Source organism: Microtus ochrogaster, chromosome 22 (assembly GCF_000317375.1).
Source record: "Microtus ochrogaster isolate Prairie Vole_2 chromosome 22, MicOch1.0, whole genome shotgun sequence".
In the NCBI taxonomy this organism is placed as follows: domain Eukaryota; kingdom Metazoa; phylum Chordata; class Mammalia; order Rodentia; family Cricetidae; genus Microtus; species Microtus ochrogaster.
The window spans coordinates 3,161,455-3,181,247 of NC_022023.1; the positions used below are offsets into that span (position 1 = coordinate 3,161,455).

The window sequence follows — 19,793 nt, forward strand, 5'->3', positions numbered from 1 at the left end:
CCCCCCCGCTCCAGCCCCTTATATCACAGCCTCTCGGAGAAGTGCTGAGCCCAATTTAGCTCTTTAAAGTGTGTTCCCACAATGCCTCTTAGCATAAAGGCTTTGTGATCATCTCTAGGAAGGATGCTATACAAGGATAGATTATACTGCATTGTGGAGCGAGTGCTCACCCAGCCTGAGATAAAATCCGGCTTTGTTCTATGCGACTCTTAACTAGAAGTGCATGGGAAGAGACAGCAATTCTCCTTAGGGGGAATGACTCAGCTCTCTGCACCTGCTTCGCTGGGCCCTACCTGGCTTCCTTCACTTCCGGAGTACCCAGCAGGCAATCAGCCTGCTTTCCAGGGCTGCCAGCTTGACTGTCTCTATGCAAGTCTATCTCATATTAGCGGAAGTGAGCAGGGTCCCCGGAGCTGCACCCTGGGCAGGATTTGGAGGCTGCCATTCCCTTGGCCTGGAAAATCATCACCGCTTTTCATTCTTGAGTTCCACAAGCCTTGGCCTCGGGTCCACCCCGTCTCTTCTCTACACCTTTCTGAGCAGATCTTCCTCTTGCCTAGCTGGCCTGACCCCTGTGCTGTCCATAGCTGGACACCAACGGCTGACAGGGTGTGGCTCTACCTGCTAGCTCCCTTCCCCAGGCTCCTGAGGAGTGGCTCTGGGCAGTCCTTCCTGGGCACCTCAGGAGTCTGTAGAGCACACCCCAGGGATCCCTAAGATGTGGGAAGCAGTTACCACTAGGCCACCTGAGCACTCACCTCGGCCGCAGTCAGGGCCCAGAAAACCCAGGAAGCAGTGGCAGGTCCCCGAGATACAGTCACCATTACCGTAGCAGTTGCTGGGGCAGTTATCCACTGATTCTGTAAGAGAAGAGAGGGAGAGTTGAAAGAAAGTGGGGTTGGCTCCTTGCTACAGAGCCCAGCGTCCAGACTCTTGTGAATCCAGACCTACTGGAACACACATACGCATGTGAGTGTGTGTGTGCACGCATGCACGCGCGCCACACACACACACTCACACACACACTCACACACACACACACACACTCACACACACACTCACACACACTCACACACACTCACTCACACACTCACTCACACACTCACTCACACACAGTCACACACACACACTCACACACCACACACTCACTCACACACTCTCACACACACTCACACACACTCACTCACACTCACTCACACACACACACACTCACACACTCACTCACACACACACTCACACACAGTCACACTCACACACAGTCACACACTCACTCACACACACACTCACACACACTCACACACTCACTCACACACACACACTCACACACACTCACACACACACTCACACACTCATACACAGTCACACACTCACTCACACACTCACTCACACACACTCACACACTCACAAACACAAACACTCTCACACACACACTTTTTTGAGACAGGGACTCATGAACTTGCTCTGTAGTGAAGGATAACCTTGAACTTTGGATCCTCCTATCTCTGCCTTGGGATTACAGATGTGCACAACCATGCCCTGTCCCATGCAGTGTAGAGGTCGAAACCCAAGGCTCTGCACAGGGTGCCCCCCACTCTACCCACTGACTCACACCCCAGCCTCTGTGCGTGGTTTATAAATACTTTATGTATATTTTTAAGTATGTTAGCACTTCAGCTAAACATTGTTGGTAGGAAGCAGAGCGACTTGTGAGCAGTGGTGATCTTTGGTTCTGTTCCACGCATGCACCAGTGTGTCTTTTCTCACCTTTTCTTCCCTGTGTCCATCTATCCTCTCACTCCCCACCCCTGTCTCTAGCTGGGGCGGCTACAGCAGCCTGCAGGTACCCTTTCAGCACTATTCTCCAATGACAGCCTGGGGGAATCTGTGATACGAACTTGATGCTGCTATCCTGGTACTGAACCCTCTACGCTGGTCCTCACTGGCTGCAAGAAAAACCAATGCTCTGTTGAAAGCCGTACACCTTTCTGTCCCCCTGCCACTCCACAGCCCACTTTTGGGTGGACTGTCACTGCCTCTGACTTCCCTAAGACCACGGATAGCAGTCAGAGAGGCGGGATCTGAACATGTGATTTAGGACTTCGAGCTCGCACGCCTTCCCTGATGCCACACTCGCAGGGCCTTGCAGAAACCCATTCCATAGCAGAATGTAGGGGTCTGAAGTAAGCCGCAAGGCAGCAGAGGAACCAGGGAAGGGCGGGGAATTCTAGAACTTTCAGAGGTTCCCAGGGAGCATCAAGGCCAATGTACTCACTTAACAGAAAAGGAAACAGGCTCCGAGCATGGCATTGACTCACAGACTGAGCTGGCCGACTAGGAGTGAAAGCGGAGGAGTGGACTGGAAGGGCCGGCGGCTGTAAGGATTCCATTTGTCTTAGCTCACAAGGATCCGTCAAGAATCCAAGTCTGGGGGCCGGAGGGATGGCTCAGCCGTGAAGAGTGCCTACTGGTGTTGCAGAGGACCAGTGCTGGGCTCCCACGTTCACTAGCTCACAACTCCCTCTAACTGCAGCCCCGAAGGGTCTGCTGCCCTCTTCTGTCCTCTGCAGGTATTGCACTCATGTGCGTATACTCCCTTATACACATAATTAAAAATAAAATATTCGTCCCAGCACTTGGGAGGCAGAGGCAGGCGGATCTCTGTGAGTTCAAGACCAGCCTGGTCTACAAGAGCTAGTTCCAGGACAGGCTCCAAAACCACAGAGAAACCCTGTCTCGAAAAACCCCCCCCAAAATAAAATAAAATAAAATATTCGTATAAATGAATAAGTTTTTTAAAAAGTCGAGACCTCTATGAAAGAGGCATCACCATTTTAGACCGGTGCTGATCTGAGTAACAAGGTAACAAGTGACCGGCCACCTTGTCTACAGCGTGGCAAAGAGAAAAATCTTTTCCTGGAGGTAAGGGGTTCAATGTGTCGGGTCCATTCTTCCAGTACCATGCTGTGTGACCAAAAGCAACTGTCTTCCCCTCTCTGAGCCTCACTTTCCTGTCTATACAATGAAGGTGATGGTACAGGTGACTCCCTGGGATGGTTTCCTGTTTGAAAACATCAGGAATTATAATGAAGGGAGAGATCAGTCGGATGGAGAGGGCATCACACCGTGAACGCGGCAGACGCTCAAGGGTACCATGCCAACTGCTAGGGCAGAAGGCTGGAGTAAGAGCCTGGTGACGCCGAAAAGGAGCAGGAGGCACTGATAGATTCCCTCAGTGCCAGAGCGCATGCGCTGTTGCCGAAGCCCTGGTTTTGGTTCTGAGCCCCATGACGCACATTCTGCATGGCTTGCCGGAACTCGTCCTACCGCAGAAGCCGGGGGTGAACCAGGCAGGTTTCTGGGACAGCAAGGCCACCAATGAAGGCAGCAAAGGAACCAGTGGGAGGGGAGAACATTCTAGAACCTTCAGAAATTGAGAAAACAGACTGGAGAGCAAGAGCCGCTGCTCCAACACGTGGCCTCCCCTCAGGCCTAATGGTCTGTCTAGGTGACGAAACTGTGGGAAAAAACGGGTCTGAGTATTTCCCGGCAGGCTTTTCCTGAAAGAGTTCATGTTCCTAGGTGTTTAAACCAGTACTGGCCTCCTAAATACACTTCTAAATAAAAGCCACGCACAAAATATCACTCTGGACGTTTTTTTAAAACCAAAGAGTCCAAGTAAAGTTCAAGGCCGGGTGAGTTTCCCTTTGAGCTACTGCTAACCTTACAATGGAAAGGACATGTCCCCCAGCCCAGGAGCAGGAGCCTAGCGCAGGGAGGCCCTGGCCTTGGGTCTTCCCCTGCCGACCCCCTCATCACAGTGCTCATTCTCTCTGCATGTCCTGGTTCCCGCCTTCTGTTTCCTCTTCCAGAGCTACTCCTAAGGCCACGACCTCCGAGGAGCCTTCCTGGCAGCTCAAGCAGGCCGAGTTCTCATCACTATAGAAACACCAGATGGTCCACTTTGTTAGCTATGAACCGTTGAGTTTAGAAACTCACTTTATTCATCTGGGCTGTTACCCTGGACTCTAACCCAACACGACTCTCGGTCTACTTCCAATGTGCTTGCTGAGAGAATTCTCTGGGTGGTCTCCCAGATCTAAAAGTGCTACGGTTCTGTCCTTCTCGAGCCAAAGGCATGGGCTGTCCCTCTCGATAACTCACGTTAACCACTAGCTGCTTTTCAGCAGGTCACGCCTGCAGGCAACCAGTGTACACTTCTAAATCTGGAGTTATGATACCTGCATGACATAACCCGTTTATCACCCGCTAGAAACCCTTGGCAGCTAAGTGAGGAAAGCATAGTTTTCTGGGATGCAGTAGAATGCCAGCTCAGAAATCTGACAGGATGGAAGCCTAGATCCTTAAAAATTTGGCCTGGGCTGTCAGTGTTGGGGAAGGCATACGTTTGAAGAGACAGGAAATTGTTTTAAGATGACCCCGCGAAAGGAAAGGGAGTCATTGGGGGAACATTTGCTTTGGATAAAATGTTTCTATGTATAGATGTTCTTCCACATAGAGGGATTTAAGCAGCCTGGGGTCTACTTCAGATCCCATGAGTATGGGGCTGGAGAGATAGCTCAGCAGTGAAACAAATGACACTCTTGTAGAGGACCGGGGTTCAGTTCCCAGCTCCCACATGGTGGCTTACAACCCTCTGCAACTCCGTTCTAGGGGATCTGATGCCCTCTGCTGGCTTCTGTGGGCACTGCATCATATGGTGCCCATACATGGACTTTTTGCCCTGGCAATGCTGAAGCATGCATTGGCTGCCCGTGTATGGTGGTTCTGTTGAACTTGTCCATTTTGGGTTTCATGGTCTAAGCTGATGAGGACGACTGAGTCTCTTCCTCAAGAGGGCGCCAGATCTCATTACAGATGATTGTGCACCACCATGCGGTTGCTGGGAGTACACGCAGGCAAAACATTTACACGCATTTTTAAAAATGCAGAAAATAGATGATGATCCTGTGGATACTGAATCTCTACTGACCACCTCAATACCTCTGTGCTCATGGCTGGGGTAGAAGTGACCACTGTAGGTGTGTGAGAAGCATGCACTTTTCTACATAAACCTTTTGTCCGTTCCCAGTCCGTGTGTGGTGAGTCTCTGCCCCTGCGTTCCTTCTGCTCAGCTAATGCTCACACTTCCGGTGCTTTTGTCTAGCAGAAGGTGTACCTTCCCATCGGCCTGAATTGGAATTCGGAATCCAGCTGCCTGTGAGTAACCAGTTTTCATAACTGGCTATCTATGGCATGCTGGGAAACGCAGGCCTTCTCCTCCTCGCGTTGGAAACTCATGGAGAACTTGGCTGTGGAACCAAGGTCTGCTTATTACTCAAGCAGAGGTCCAACCTTTTTTTTTTTTTTTTTTTTTTTTTTTTTTTTTTTTTGGTTTTCGAGACAGGGTTTCTCTGTGGTTTTGGAGCCTGTCCTGGAACTAGCTCTTGTAGACCAGGCTGCTCTCGAACTCACAGAGATCCGCCTGCCTCTGCCTCCCAAGTGCTGGGATTAAAGGCGTGTGCCACCACCGCCTGGCAAGGTCTCACCTTCTAATGCCTACCTCTGGCTGCTATGTCAGACGATGACAGCCAATGCTATAGACAAAGACTGAACTTGGACCTCATGACCTGGCCTTGACTTTAGCTTGTGACATGTGCACTTCGTTACATCTGTTCTGACTCCTCTGTTCCTGATGACGACCGAGCTCAGCTTACGATGAGCAACCAAAAGGAAAAGCAAGACAGGCTAGGTGGAGATCTTAGCATTTAATACCACCCTAAGCTCAGGTTAAGGGGAGAGTTTGAGGGTCTCTTCACCCTGTTAAATGAACCTATAAACACACAATCATACAATCTAACTCAGTCCTCACAATAATTAAAAAATTAGGTATCATGTCCAATCATTTTATGGTCGTAATGGAGACTGAGAGTTGTAGTTATTGGTTCAAGTGCACAGAGCTCAGAAGGTGAATCACGGCCTGGGAAGTGCTATACAACCCGGGCCAAAACATGGGCTCTGGAGCCAGGTTGTCTCTTGTGACATCTCTCCATCCTCCGTTGTGGTGTTAGTCACATGACAGTATCATAGAGAATGAGCAGGGTCATGTTTGACATGGAGAGTGGCTGGCCTAGGACCTAGCTGGGTTGGTCTTTCAGTCTTAAGAAAGATCCACACATGTCTTCCATTTGTGAATTCAAAACACTCAGTCTAATGAATCCAAATAAGGAGATGTAGGTTATTTGGGGGGTAAATATACACATATGCAAAACACACACAGAAAATCCTCCTGGCAAAAATGAGAAAGCAAACAACCCATGTTCCTAGCGTGCGGGGGCAGGGTGTTGGGGTGAGTCTCATGTTCCTAGCATGCGGGAGCGGGGTGTTGGGGTGAGTCCCATGTTCCTAGCGTGCAGGAACAGGGTGTTGGTGTGAGTCCCATGTTCCTAGCGTGCGGGGGCGGGGTGTTAGGTGAATTTTCTTCTGGGTAAAGCACTGTCAGAGCAGATTAAACCTGTTATCTCCCTCAAGGCCCGACTCCGGCACACTCATGACAACACCTAAGAGAACTTTCCCCTTGTGTTTTCCAGACTGGCGCTGGGCAGGCGCCAGGTGCCAGAAAGCTCTTCTGTGGCCAGCGAGGTGTCAGTCCCTGTAGGCACCCCAGCTTTCTTTACAGATGACGGAATCCAAAGGTCTTCCATCTGCAGCCGTCTAGGTCAACACAATGACAGAACTTGACAGAGCCCCTGACAGCCTGGGCCTGATGCCAGCCCTGCGCTGGCATTTGAGCTGGGAGGCCCTGTTCTCACTCAAACCCAGAAGTCTACCAAGCCATGACAGAGACGCTCCGCGGAGGGGTCCAGGAAAAAAGTCTTCCCTCGGCTTCATGCGTCTTAGCTCCTCATTCATTATTTCTGTGGGGGAATCAAATTCCACTAGCAAGATGGATGCCATGTCTGGTTTCCCAAAGAGCCCGTTGAGGGTTGAATATAAACCAAAATGGTCAAGGACGCTTGCTGTGTTGGCAGCTAAGCAGGAGCCCGATGTGGAAGTGGAGGAGGTCATAGGGCACCGGCATGGTGCAGCCATCACGCTGGAGAGGAGAGGTTGGGATCTAAGGAAAGCTCTTCCCTTGCCTGTCCTTATTGTGCGCGCTTAGAAGGGAGGCAGTGACAGGAAGCTCACAGCCGGACTCCGCGGCATTCTCGGATCATATTTAGAGTTATGAGTTCACATCTGGCAGCCACATTGAAGACACTGATAAGATAAGCTAACACGCTCGCCGGGGAGCGGGAGGAAAGATAAGGGAGCCCGAAGCCACATTTCAAAGAAGGAATTCGTGAAGGGATTGAGAATTGAGCTCAGACAGTGCGACCTCTGTTTCAAATCCATACATCACATGAAATGATGGTCCTGATAGGCGGATCTACGGGCAAGGACAATCCGTAGTCTTTGGGAAACTGGCTTTGTTCGAGTCAGGACAGAACACACTTCCTGGTTGGGTTGTGCTCTATTTATGTGCAAACATCTGTCCAGATACCGAGGACCGAAGATAGGATGTGTTCATGTCACTTTTCAGTCGACAGCAAAAGGTATCAGCCTTGATCCAAAGCAGGGCTAGTTGACGGACTAAATGAATGGTACAAGGCCCATGCTGGAGAAACCTGGGAAGACCAACCCTCAGTTGAGGAACTGCCTCCATCACACCGGCCTGCAGGCATGTCTGTGGGGCATTCTCTCCATTAACGATTGACGCGGGAGACCCCAGTTCACTATGGGTTACCACCCTCAGGCAGGTGGTCCTGGATTGTATAAGATCACAAGCTGAGAAAGCCACAGAGAGCAAAGCAGTAAGTCGTATTCCTCTGTGGTCTCTGATTCAGTCTTGAGTTCCTGCCTTGGCTCCCCGTTGCTGGTGGACTATAAATAAACCCATTCCTCCCCAGGCTGTATTCAGTCACTGTGTTTATCACAGCAATAGAAAGTAGCTAGGCAAGGTCATACATTTTCTGTCTTTAGACATATTCAAGCAGAGGAAACACTAATGACTGGTGGGGGTACCATGGATGGGGAATTAATTAATGATAAATTAAATTAATTAAGCCTGCAACCTAAGGTATGTACCATGGTATAAAGGAATAAGTTGATATACCAAGAAACTTGGGCTTTCTTCCTACTCCTGGCACCAGAGTTTCAAGTGCCCTTGGCCAACGAAGTCTCTTCCTGTCTCTGGCCCTATCTTTTCAGTTCTAACATTTATTTAATTTGTGCAGTTACCCTTTGCGGAGGAACTGCTCTGGGTATTAGGCTTAGGAGCTATTCTAGTGAAGATGACGGCCAAGGTGATTGGTCAAGGCTAAGAGACCCAGTGAGTGGAACCCAGCTGACTCTATGGAAACTGTACAAGTCAATGAGAAGTCTGAGGAAATCATCCTGATGTTTGCAATGGTGTGAGGGTGGAAGAGAAGTCTGGTCCTTTCAGGGCAGACTCGGCGATCCACTGGGCGCTCACTGAGTGCCTCTAGCTGAACCTGGCTGGTCTCTGTTCCTGGGTCTGTCAGCAGTGACTTTCTCAGGCTGCTCACTGTAGTTCCATAGCCTTCCCCAGAGACAAGGGCAGCTGAGCTTTCCTGCCCTGGCTGAGAGCACTTGCTGAAGAGGCCTTAGCTGCAGGCAGGCTGCTGATGAGATGGACGAGAGCTGTGTCATTCAGCACAGGGATCTGGAGGGGGTGAGTGCTCCGTGCCTGGAGGGACCTTTACTTCCTGGGACCATTTACCCTCAGGTGCTCCTGGCAACCAGTGTTCCTTTTAAGTTCCTTCCGAAGCAACAGGCGCAGGCAGGCTGTGTGACATCACCAGTCCTTTGTTCGTGGTCATCCTGTCCAGGCTGAGTATTTTCTTCAGGGAGACCCCATTCACAGCTGAACCCCATTCTGGTCTCATTCTACTGTTTTGGACCAATCAGGGTCTTGCTTTTTTATATTCAAACTGGAAGAGATCAACTAGAAGGAACGAATAACTCCAGTTTTTTGGTTTTTCTAAGACAGGGTTTCTCTGTCCAGGAACTAGCTTTTGTAGACCAGGCTGGTCTTGAACTCACAGAGATCCGCCTACCTCTGCCTCCCGAGTGCTGGGATTAAAAGTGTGAGCCACCACCATCCGACCCTAATTTTAAACTTCTAAACAGCTATTAGAAAGGACTTTGCCTGCACTCAACATTTGTCAGAGAAATCATCAACATTTGGAATGGCAGATGTACCGATTGCAACAATCTGATCATCACATATCATAAACATGCAGAGATACACCACAGTGCGCCCCTTACACATCGTGTACATGCATAGATACATCACAGTGCACCCCTTTTGTGAAATTCTGTATGGCGTTGAAAACTGAAAATATATTTTAAAGATTGGGAATGTGGGGTTTGGTGGTGGGAGCAAAGATCTAAAGATAGGAACCAATCCTAGCACTTGGGACGTGAGGCAGGAGGATTCAGAAGTCCCAAGTCATCCTTGGGTACATAGTGAATCTGAGGGCTATGTGATACCCTGTCTCAAGGAATATTAAAACAAACAGAGAAAGAAAAAGACAGAATGAAAGAAAGGAAAGCGAGGACTGGGCAAGGCCATTCTGGCGAAGGAGGAACCCAGTCAGAGGGAGTGGGCTTAGGCCGGGATGCGTGGCTGTCAGCTGAGAGAGAAGCCAGGCCTACAAAGACAGAAAGAAAGAGTTCTCAAGATGCTGGTTCTGGGAGGCCCTCCATTGCCCTCAGCCACAGCCCGCAGCGCTTTGCGAAAGAAACGCTCTGTGGCTCCAGCTTTCTCTCCTGGTCACCTGAGTGTGATTTTGCTCCTGGCAACTGAGAGAGCCCCAGGACAGACACTCACCTGTGCCCCTTCTCCGGGCTGACACACGAGACAGTTGCAGGGTGGAGGAGAAATGACAAGAAGAGACCCTCGTTTTGCTAGAGCATTTCCACATAACGTCTACGCGGCCCCTGTAGGCGGAGGCTGCTCCTTCGCTTCCCGGCCGCCCAGACCCAAATAATAACACAGAAACTATATTAATTACAACACTGTGTGGCCTATTAGCTCTGGCTTCTTATTGGCTAGCTCTTACATCTTAAATTAACCCATTTCTATTAATCTATGTGTCGCCACAAGGCTCATGGTTTACCAGTAAGGTTCTCTGGCGTCTGTCTCCTTCAGCAGCTACATGGCTTCTCTTTGGCTCTGCCTATTCTCTCTCTGTATCTCTGTTCAGATTTCTCATCTGGTTATATTCTACCCTGCCATAGGCCACAGCAGCTTCTTTATTAACCAATGGTGATAAAACATCTTCACAGCACACAGAGGGGACTCCCACATCAGGTCCCTGTGAGTAAAGGGTCATAGTCCCTTATGTAGGAGATGTGGGCACCTTTCTCACACGGAAGAAGAAAGGCGCAGTGCTCAACACTCCCCATTTTATAGACGAGGCCATGCAGGCCCTGAGAACTTTCTGAAGCCCAATGTCAGACTGGTATTTAATATAGACGAGGCCATGCAGGCCCTGAGAACTTTCTGAAGCCCAATGTCAGGCTGGTATTTAATATAGACGAGGCCATGCAGACCCTGAGAACTTTCTGAAGCCCAATGTCAGGCTGGTATTTAACGCGGGTCGTTCTACTCCCCTCCCACCTGGGGGTCCTCTGCACAACTGCCTGCGCCACTATTCTCACCTTTAATCTCAGAGCTGCAGAATCCAGACTGCCTGGAAGGTATGCACAGCCTAGCGAATTCCAACAAGAGACGTCCGTTCTTTTACAAAAGACTTACTATCATTCCAAACTCAGCACGTGGTAAAAGGCACTCACAGGTGTGTCCTATGTAGGCCACCGTATGGATTCCCTAACTCTCTAATCCTTCATTCACCAAGCTGAATGCTGTCAGGAGCCCCCGAAGCCTGGTTCTTGTTCTCAGGGATCACTTGTGTATTAGTTGCTTTTTTTTTTTCACTTTGACCAAATACCAGTCATATATTAATTAACTGGAGAAATTGCTTATTGTGGCGCATGGTTTTAGGGCTCATTCCATCAAAGTGGGGGGGGTGAAATGGGAGCGAGCAAAGCAATTCAGATCATGGCAGCGGGGAGAGGGAGGGAGGGTAGGAGGGAGAAAGGGGGAGGGAGAGACAGACAGACAGACAGAGCCTACAACTGGCTTTCTCCCTCTTCCCTTTATCCCACCCCAACCCTAGCTTATGAGGGCAGCCTTGCAAATACTCTCCCCTGCTTACTACCCCTCAGTGTCGGTAACCACTCACCTGCTGCCAACTGTACGCCTGGCGCAGAGTCCTTAGGAGGCGGTGACCTGCTCTATGTGAGGGCAGTGATTTCCAATCTTTGGCCTACGCCAGCCACTCTAAGTTTGTTAGAACACAGACATCCTGGGCTCTGCCCCTCAGGTTTTCAGTTCGATAGGTCTAAGGTAGAGAGGTGGGGGTCCAGGCGAAACTGCTGTCAGAGGCCTAGGCCCTACTCCGAGGGCAGCGGGAATGGCTCTTTATACACGGTGTGTGAAGACAAGACAGAAGTGGCAGGAAGATGCAAAGTAGGCAAGGATGTAAGGCAGCTCGTGGCCCAGTTCCAGAGAGGAGGGCCTGGTCCTCCGGGAGCTACCATGTGAGCAGCTTCCAGAACAGACAGCCTTTTGAAATGCTAAGCAGCTCTGGGGATGATGGGGGCCAAGCTGGAGCCAGATCCAGAATAATTTTTTTTTTCCTGTGCTCCCACACAGTGACCTGCTAATCATCCTGCCAACTTCATGTCAAGCCTGTCTTTGGGACAAATTACTTAAGAAAACGGCTTTTTAAAAACTCGACTCAGCGGCTGGCTAGAGACTTCCATCTAGTGAGCATCACTTTGTGTGGAATTGTTCCAGGATGACAGACAATGTGGGGACAGAAACAGGCTTGGAGGGAGTGGGGGGGGGAGTTGATAATTATTCTCCAATAATTTATCTAGGCTAGTCACCAAGATGTTGCTTGGTGCTGCTTACAGATCACACAGAAAACCAAGTCTCCTGTCAGGATGGTTTCTCTGGGGGACCCACACACCCAAGCAAGGATGACTTACACAGCACAGGGTAAGAACACCTTCGCTTGGGTGGCTCTGGGGAGGCCTCCTGCGCAAGCCTGAAGATCAAGTTCAGGTCTCCACATGGGAGCCAGACACATTGCACACGTGTTTGTAAATCCCAGGTGGTCCACTGGGGGGCATGGGAGGCAAAAGTGAGAAAATCTTAAGAAGCCCAAAGGCCAGCTAATACGACTTATATACTTCAGTGAAGAGACCCTGTCTCCACCAAGGAGGGAAGGTGAGAACCAACGCCCTTACCTCCTCACACGTACACCTGTGTCCCCACATCGGAATATACACACACAGACTCACAACTAAGGTCTCCCCAGAACTAACAACTAAATCCCTTACTTAAGAAATAGAGCAGTCTAAGCCTCGGTTACCTCTGGCCTGGACCCCTGCATCGGCGTGCTGCACATCTAGACCCCCGCCATCTGTGTTCTGCAGTCTAGACATTCCACCCCGCATCGGTGTGCTGCATGTCTAAACCCCTGCATCAGCGAGCTGCATGTCTAGACCCCCACATAGGCACACTGCACGTCTAGATCCCTGATTTAGTGTGCTGCAGTCTAGACCCCCCCACCCTGCATCAGCGAGCTGCACGTCTAGACCCCCGCATCTGTGTTCTGCACGGCCTCTGCTCACTAGCCTTCCCCTGTCACGTGTCCCTACGATGGCAGGCAGGACTGCCAGTCTGGGACTGGGTCTCTTTGCCACCATTTGGAGCAGGCGTCACCAATGGGACCCCGATGAACACATTTGTTTGTGCAGTGTTTTTGAACATTTGAATGAGATGCCAGCATTTTCCAACAAGGGGATTCCTGGGGAAAATCTTAATGCTGGCTTTTGTTTGGAAACCGGAAGCAGTGATGTGGTAGCAACCAGCTCACATTTAGGGGGGGGGTTCAGGCCCACCCCATGGTCAACCACGTGCACTTTGAAGCTTCCTATCCTGGTGTCACCTGCCTGGTCAAGGGTCTGGAGCAGCGTTCTCCCACGGTCACTTGTTTGGGTGTCACGGCCGCCTGTCATCTGTCCTATTACTCACGGTTGATTTGCTGAAGCAAGTTTATTTTAGACAGAAAATGGCATAGCACAGTGAGACCATGGTTCGCTATTCCCAATGACAGCTCGGCCAGCCCGCTCGAGGAAACCCAGGGCCTATGCAATCTAACAGAATCTTGGAAGCTACACTTTCGGAAACACGAGGAAGGGCCAGGCCCACTGCCATGTCTATGCAGCATTCTCTGGGCTGGGGTCTAGCTCTGCTATAGGGTGAGTGCATGCTGAGTATGCTTGAGGCCTGGGTTCAGTCCCTAATCTCCGAATGAAACAAACCCAACACATCTCTTTGCCCCAGAGGTTTGCTGGTACCCTTTTCATGCTGCAGTCTGGCTACTCCCATAGCCCGCCTCGGGTCCACTCACCCTTCTTTGGTGCCCATAAAATTCCATATTAATCCTCTCTTTGCTTGGCCCTCCCTTTCCTTCAGGCCCAATTTATTTCTTTTCAATGATTTGTTTAATAATTTTACTTATGAATGTGCCTGCGTGAGTTTATGTCATTTGTGTGGGTGTTCTCGGAAGCCAGAAGAGGGTGTCAGATCCTACAGAGCTGGGGTTATAGCAGTTACGAGATGCCTAAAGTGGGTGCTGGGAACTGAACCTGGGTCCTCTGGAAGCACAGGAAGTACTCCTCACCACTGAACTGTTTCTCCAGTGACCGGGACTAATTTTTACCATGCCACTTCCATGAGGCTTTCAGGTTTCTCCTAGCGAGACTGAGCTCCCTCCTCTCCCCTTGGCAATGCACGTCCCCCTCTCCCTTGTCCTACAGCTTCTCCTGTGCAGCCATTTACACGCTCTGATGTTCATCTGAGCGCACAGCCCATTCCTGCAAAGGAAGGGTCCATCCCTACTCCTCCACACACCTTCCGACCGACCGACACTCTGCTTTGTCCACAGGCAATGCTTTCGCAAATTGCAAGCGACCAAGTGCAATAACAGCTGAAGTCCTGGGTGTGCTTGGCCTCACATGCTCAGGCCAGGCTCCTTCTCTGAGGCCTCCTATTACTTCCTCGTTAACTTTTTGGCCTTCCAATTTTCATTCCGCCAACTCTTCCCAAGCCCGTGGCTTCATTGCCAGCCCTTACCATTGTGCCCATTATCTTCAGCTGGTCGAGACTTTTCCCAAGTGACTAACCATGTAGAGGAAGAGCATGTGGTAATAAAATTCTGTGGGGCCTCTATCCCTCATCTCAGTAGGAGCTGTCAACATGGTGTCCATGAATTAAGTACTTGGATTACTTCTATCAGGACATAACACAAGAAATTGATTAGCAAGATGGATAAATTTTCTACCTCTGGTGGATTTTTCTTTACAATAACCATGATGTGTGTTGGGTCAGTCACACAGTGACTTGAGCAATCTTTCTTTCTTATTTATCTACTGGGTAACCCTCAGCATAATAACTTGGGTCTATCTCTGCGGGCCAGAGGCCAAGTTGGACTTCTGCTTGACACCAAATCCTATTAGTGATCACGGTAATGTGGTTATATGTCCATGTTCCATATTTTATAGCTGTCCCAGCCACCTAGGCAGCCCACGCGTGCTGCCTCAAGGCAGACGCCACCCCACAGCAAACACAACAGCTCCCTATCTTACAAGGGACTGAGAAATGGCTGCTGTTGCGAGAAGTGTACAGAGCCTTCCGGTTTCCTCTGACTCTCGGCCAGCTGCTACTGGTAAGCTGCCTTTGCCCTGGGTTGTAGTTCAAACGCTGGCCTTGCCCATGGAGGAAGACTGCCTTGTTCTTGGCCCAGCTTCTTATCCTCAGTTCTCCGTGTACCTGGGTGAGGCAGTCTGGAACATTCTGCCACCACCCATGGTGGGCCGACCGTCCTGAACCCCTTAGTTCCTTCCACTTGCTCCAAGCACCCAGTGGTCATGGGAGTCCTCACGCTCCTTGCTGAGCCTCGGAACTTTCCCCAGCTACTCGGGTAGGAGCCTACCTCAGCAGGCATGATCTGATTGCTCACACAGAGAGCTCTCCCTTTCATAGCTGGACACAGCCTGTGCCATAAGATGAACCCTGACTGAAATTCCAGCTCTGACTGTCCCTAGCAGCTCTGAGTTCTGGTTTTCTCCCTCCCTTCCCCCGCATATCTTCTAGGCAGTCATGGGGTAAAGAGGCAGCAAGCATACATAGCATTCAGGAGGGCTTGCTGCAAAGGTCTCGGTCGTGGGAGGTAAATACAATGGAGTCAAACAACATGAGACCCTGTGCCAACCCAGAATCTGTGTGCTATGATGGACGGACGGATCATGGGCTTTACAAGAGCAAGATCCCAGACTTCTAATCCCACAGTGCCGTGCACAGGAGACCTCGAGGCTACCACTGTTTTCCCGACCTATAAACGCGGGTACGTATGAAGCTCTGAGCCAGCATGGCTTCGGTATCAGCAACTGACCGACTGTGCAGGGGGTCATGGACCCTTCTTTGTGGCTGACTGTTGGCTGACCTTCACCGGGGGCCCCCAAGACACTGTGTGTGCAGGTGTGTATGCTTTATGACGGCAGGGTACGAGTGAGCCTGGCTGAGGGCCTGGGAGAGCAGCAACTACGCTCCCACGCTGTCTTCACAAAGAGACGGCTTATATTTTAAAGGCACAACTGAGTCCACGGGAGATCATGTTTCTTCCACCTGCAGGGCACACATCACACGGGGACTGGTCCGCACTGTGGCTGCTCAGTTCCCTTGTCCTTACAGCTTTGACCTCCCGGGCACCCGCAGATGTTTTATAGACACAACTTCCTCTTCCTGTGAAAGATGACTTCCGAGGGTCTAATCCACTGGGCCTTTCTCATGGAATCTCTTACTCCTGGCTAGTTCTGCGTCCCCCCTCCCCCTATGCTCTGTTACTGCCCTCCATCCATGCCTTGGTGATGTTCATGACAAGGAAGGCTATTTTTTTTTCTTTAAAATGACTGGGCCTGTTCTTTCTCTACAGGCAGGGTTGGGGCCCCAGTGACCAGGGCAATGTGCACCCAGGGAAAGCCATGAGACAGCTGTGGCCTGCTTTTTGTTTATTAAACTGGGGTGATTAGGAGTCGTGTAGGGTTTGTGGGTATTGAGGCTTCTAAAGGATGTAACAGAGGGTAGGAAATAAAAATGGACCGCACGCTTCAGGGGACAGATTTTTCCTGCTCATCTTCCTCACACGCATCCCAGAGAGGCGGCATCTCTGTGTGAGTGGCTGCAAAGGCCTTTCTGGCACTGGTCGGCATTCCCAAGTGTTGTATTATGAGCAGCAGAGCTGTGTCCCCGGCACCCGGCTGCCCGCATGGCTAGCTTATGCCCTGAAATAATTACACGGAAACTGTATTCTTTTAAATACTGGTTGGCCCATTAGGTCTAGCCTCTTACTGGCTAGCTCTCACATCTAGATTAACCCATTTCTAATAATCTGTGTACCACCACAAGGTGGTAGCTTACCGGTAAGATCCTAACCTGCGTCTGTGTTGGGTGGGAGAATTATGGCGACTCCCTGACTCGGCTTCTTTCTCCCAGCATTCTGTTCTGTCTACTCTGCCTACCTAATTTTCTGTCCTATCAGGCCAAGCAGTTTTCTTTATTAGTTAACCAATGAAAGCAACAGATAAGATACAAGACCCACCTCCATCACCCAAGTACTTAGACGCAGGTGCCTTAGGGCGTTCAGGCTATGGTGGCTACTGCCCTGGTCGTAAGGAGCCTTAGAGTTTCAGGCTATGGTACCTACTGTCCTGGTCATTAGAAGGTTTGCCAACCTCTGGTTTGCTGAAGGTCTGGAGAGAACCACCAATGACAGCTTCCTTCTCAGACTGACTCAGGGGACACTTCCCGAGGCATCCCGTGAAAGCCAGAGGGGGCTAGAATATTTAAAGGGGGGCTAGAATATTTGCTTTCTCGTGCCTCCCCCATATGTGCTCCTGTAGGCCAGGCAGGACAGCCAGCTGACGGAGGCCAGGAACAGCGTCAGGAGAGACTTCCTACAGTTCGGGCTGGAGCCTGGAAGGAGCTGTATTTTAGGCAAATTGAGCGCTGGCTTTTGCAAATACGTCTCCTGTCTGAGCAGCCTTTTGTGGTCACCCACAAGTAGGTTGGCTGGAAGCGTAGGTCTGGGCCCAGGACTACAGTTCCCCCAAATTTTGCTCAGTGCTCAGGCTTCCTCATTCAGCTTCTAAATGGGATCCAGACTAGAGATATGAATGGAGAAACACAATATGCGCGCCCACGGCCCATCAGGCAGCATCTATAGGGCTCGTGGAGGATGAGGACTTCCTCACCACCTCAGAGCCCAGTGGCTACAGATCCTCTCCCTCCCAGGCGTCCCTCCCTCCCTTACTCTACATTCCAGCAGCTTCTTTCCCGGAGTCTGTGCTCCTGGCTCTCCCTAACTTCCCATCTATACTCTCTTGGTCTACCTCAGCATATAGCGACCCTCACGTTGGCCTCTCAAAATTCCACTGATAGGTTTGCCTTGTGCAGCAGCACTGGCGGTCTTAGTGTTGTCCATGCCGAGTGAGAGGCTGTGAGACGCTCTCAGAAGGCTACGGGGTTTGTGTGTGTGTGAGAGAGAGGTTTTTGAAAACTTAACTGGACTGGCCACATGCGAGCCAGTAAGCCATGGCCTTCAGCGACAGGAACACGTCTATGTTAGTCCTCTGTTCTGCCAGCTTTTGGACCTAATGCATTCAGTCTTCGGTTCTCTTATCTGGTCCTTATCTTCAGCCCATAGCCACTCCATCAATGGAGATCTTATTTCAACTTTGCTATTTCTAATGTCCCGGGGCCCTTCCGCGCTCTCTGACTTATTCCCCGCTGTGTGTACGCTCTTGTTTTATAGAGTAGTGAGATCTTCTCTCCACGATCCCGATGGATTATTGTTTCTCTTCCTTTGAAGTTCCCATCACTGGGGCCTGCCCCCGCCGTTTTCCCCCCTTCTCATTTTTTTATTTTCCTCATTTTATTTGCTTAGTCTTTTGTTTTTCACTCACTGGAAGATTTGCTCCGATGTCTGATAATCCTCTGGCCTGTTCATACTCAGGGCCGAGAGCAAGAAGTGCTCTGCCAGCTGCTGACTGTCACTGCAGGCTGGATATGATAATCCCCCAAAGGCACCATCTACAGGGTCTTTTCTTTCCCTCGTATAATTTATTTCTCTAATAATCTCCTGCCTTAGACAGAAGACATGTGCTTGGCTGTCAAAAACGGGGTCTAGAAATGTCACTTTCTGTATTCGGCTTACACTGACTTCCTGTTTTACTGACTTCCTGTTTTCTGTGTGTGACTCTCCCCTGTTCCCCCTTCGCCTTCTGCCCGCTGCCCTGAGTACAAAGCCTCTCTGGTCGTTTTACCCAAAAAACACACCTCAGTTTCCCTGTCTGTGTGTGTGAGGCAAGAGAGCGAGGAGTCTGCTTGCAGCTGCGTCTGTAATGGCAGGGCTGTGTCTCACATCCCAGCTGTGTGTCCTCTGGCCTCCATCCTCCCTGGCCCTCCCCCTCACCCCCCCACCAGCCGGGCACCAGAAGTTATCTGGACTCTGCTTCTCACTGGGTTTTAAACACCCTGCCTGTGCTCATGGCTCAGCTTTCTCCATGCTGCCAGCTCTACCCACTGTCTGGTTAACAGAATCTGCGGACATGCCTTGTAGGCCATTGTCTCACTCTCTCATCCTGGTGTGTTTAACACACATTAGTTTGTTTCAAACCATTGCTCACACTGTTGAGGGCAACAGTTGCGTTCGACATGGCTTCCGGGTCCTCTGTTCGGAAGCCCGCTTTCCCTGGCTTTGCGAATGGCATGCTGTCTGAGGCTACCACCGCTGTGGTCTCCTGTCCTCATTCTCCTTCCTGGTTCTCCCCCCCCCCCCCCCCCCCCATATAAAGGCTGGCTACCCTTCGGCATCTGTCCGAAGCCCTCTTCTCCGCTCTCTCCACTCATCTGCCCCCTCAGCGTTCTGATGCCTCAGCTCAGAATCCCTGCACTCAGGTAAACCTTTCCTTACTCCTGTTCCGACGAGGTCAGCATCCCTGGTTGACACATCCCTACCCCCACACTCTTCCTCTCTGGGTGATCACAGCACATTACTGACCAAAGCCTGTCTGCCTCAGCAAACTGAGATCCTCCAGGGCAGAGTTCATTCATTTAGCCTCATCACAGCGCTGAGCCCGACCTGAGCAGCATGCAAGGCGTGCAAGAGGAGCAGAAGAGACACATACCGAATGGCGGCATGCTAACAACGACAGATGAATGAATGAATGAATGAATGAATGAACGGTGAGGAAAACAAGTAAGAGCACAGCGTCTAAGAGAATTCTTTTCCGGGTCCCTGCTGGGTTCCCTGCTGTCCAAAAGCGTTTTGGTTCCGAACCTTAACTTTTCCAAACCTTTGCTGCTCTAGCTATGCAACCTGGACAATAATCCCAGTTACATCTTACTTGCCTGTACTGTGAAGATTAGCACAAAAGAATGAAAGTCCGGTGTCACTGTGTTCAGTGAGCCACGTGCGCCATATAGTGAGCCACACCTAAACAGTAAGCCACGTACACCATACAGTGAGCCACGCACACCATACAGTGAGCCACGCACACCATACAGTGAGCCACGCACACCATACAGTGAGCCA

The 19,793-nt window shown here is 50.6% G+C and overlaps 1 protein-coding gene across 3 annotated transcripts in view; it reads right to left on the reverse strand.

Annotated features, from left to right (window-relative positions):
• Tenm4 (teneurin transmembrane protein 4) overlaps positions 1–19,793 on the reverse strand; it is a 2,359,892-nt gene that overhangs the window by 122,469 nt on the left and 2,217,630 nt on the right. For all 3 annotated transcript variants that reach the window (XM_026784248.1, XM_013350155.2, XM_026784249.1), the window contains one exon: positions 759–860. In XM_026784248.1, coding sequence (XP_026640049.1) covers positions 759–860 — 102 coding nt within the window. The remainder of the gene's footprint in view (positions 1–758; positions 861–19,793) is intronic.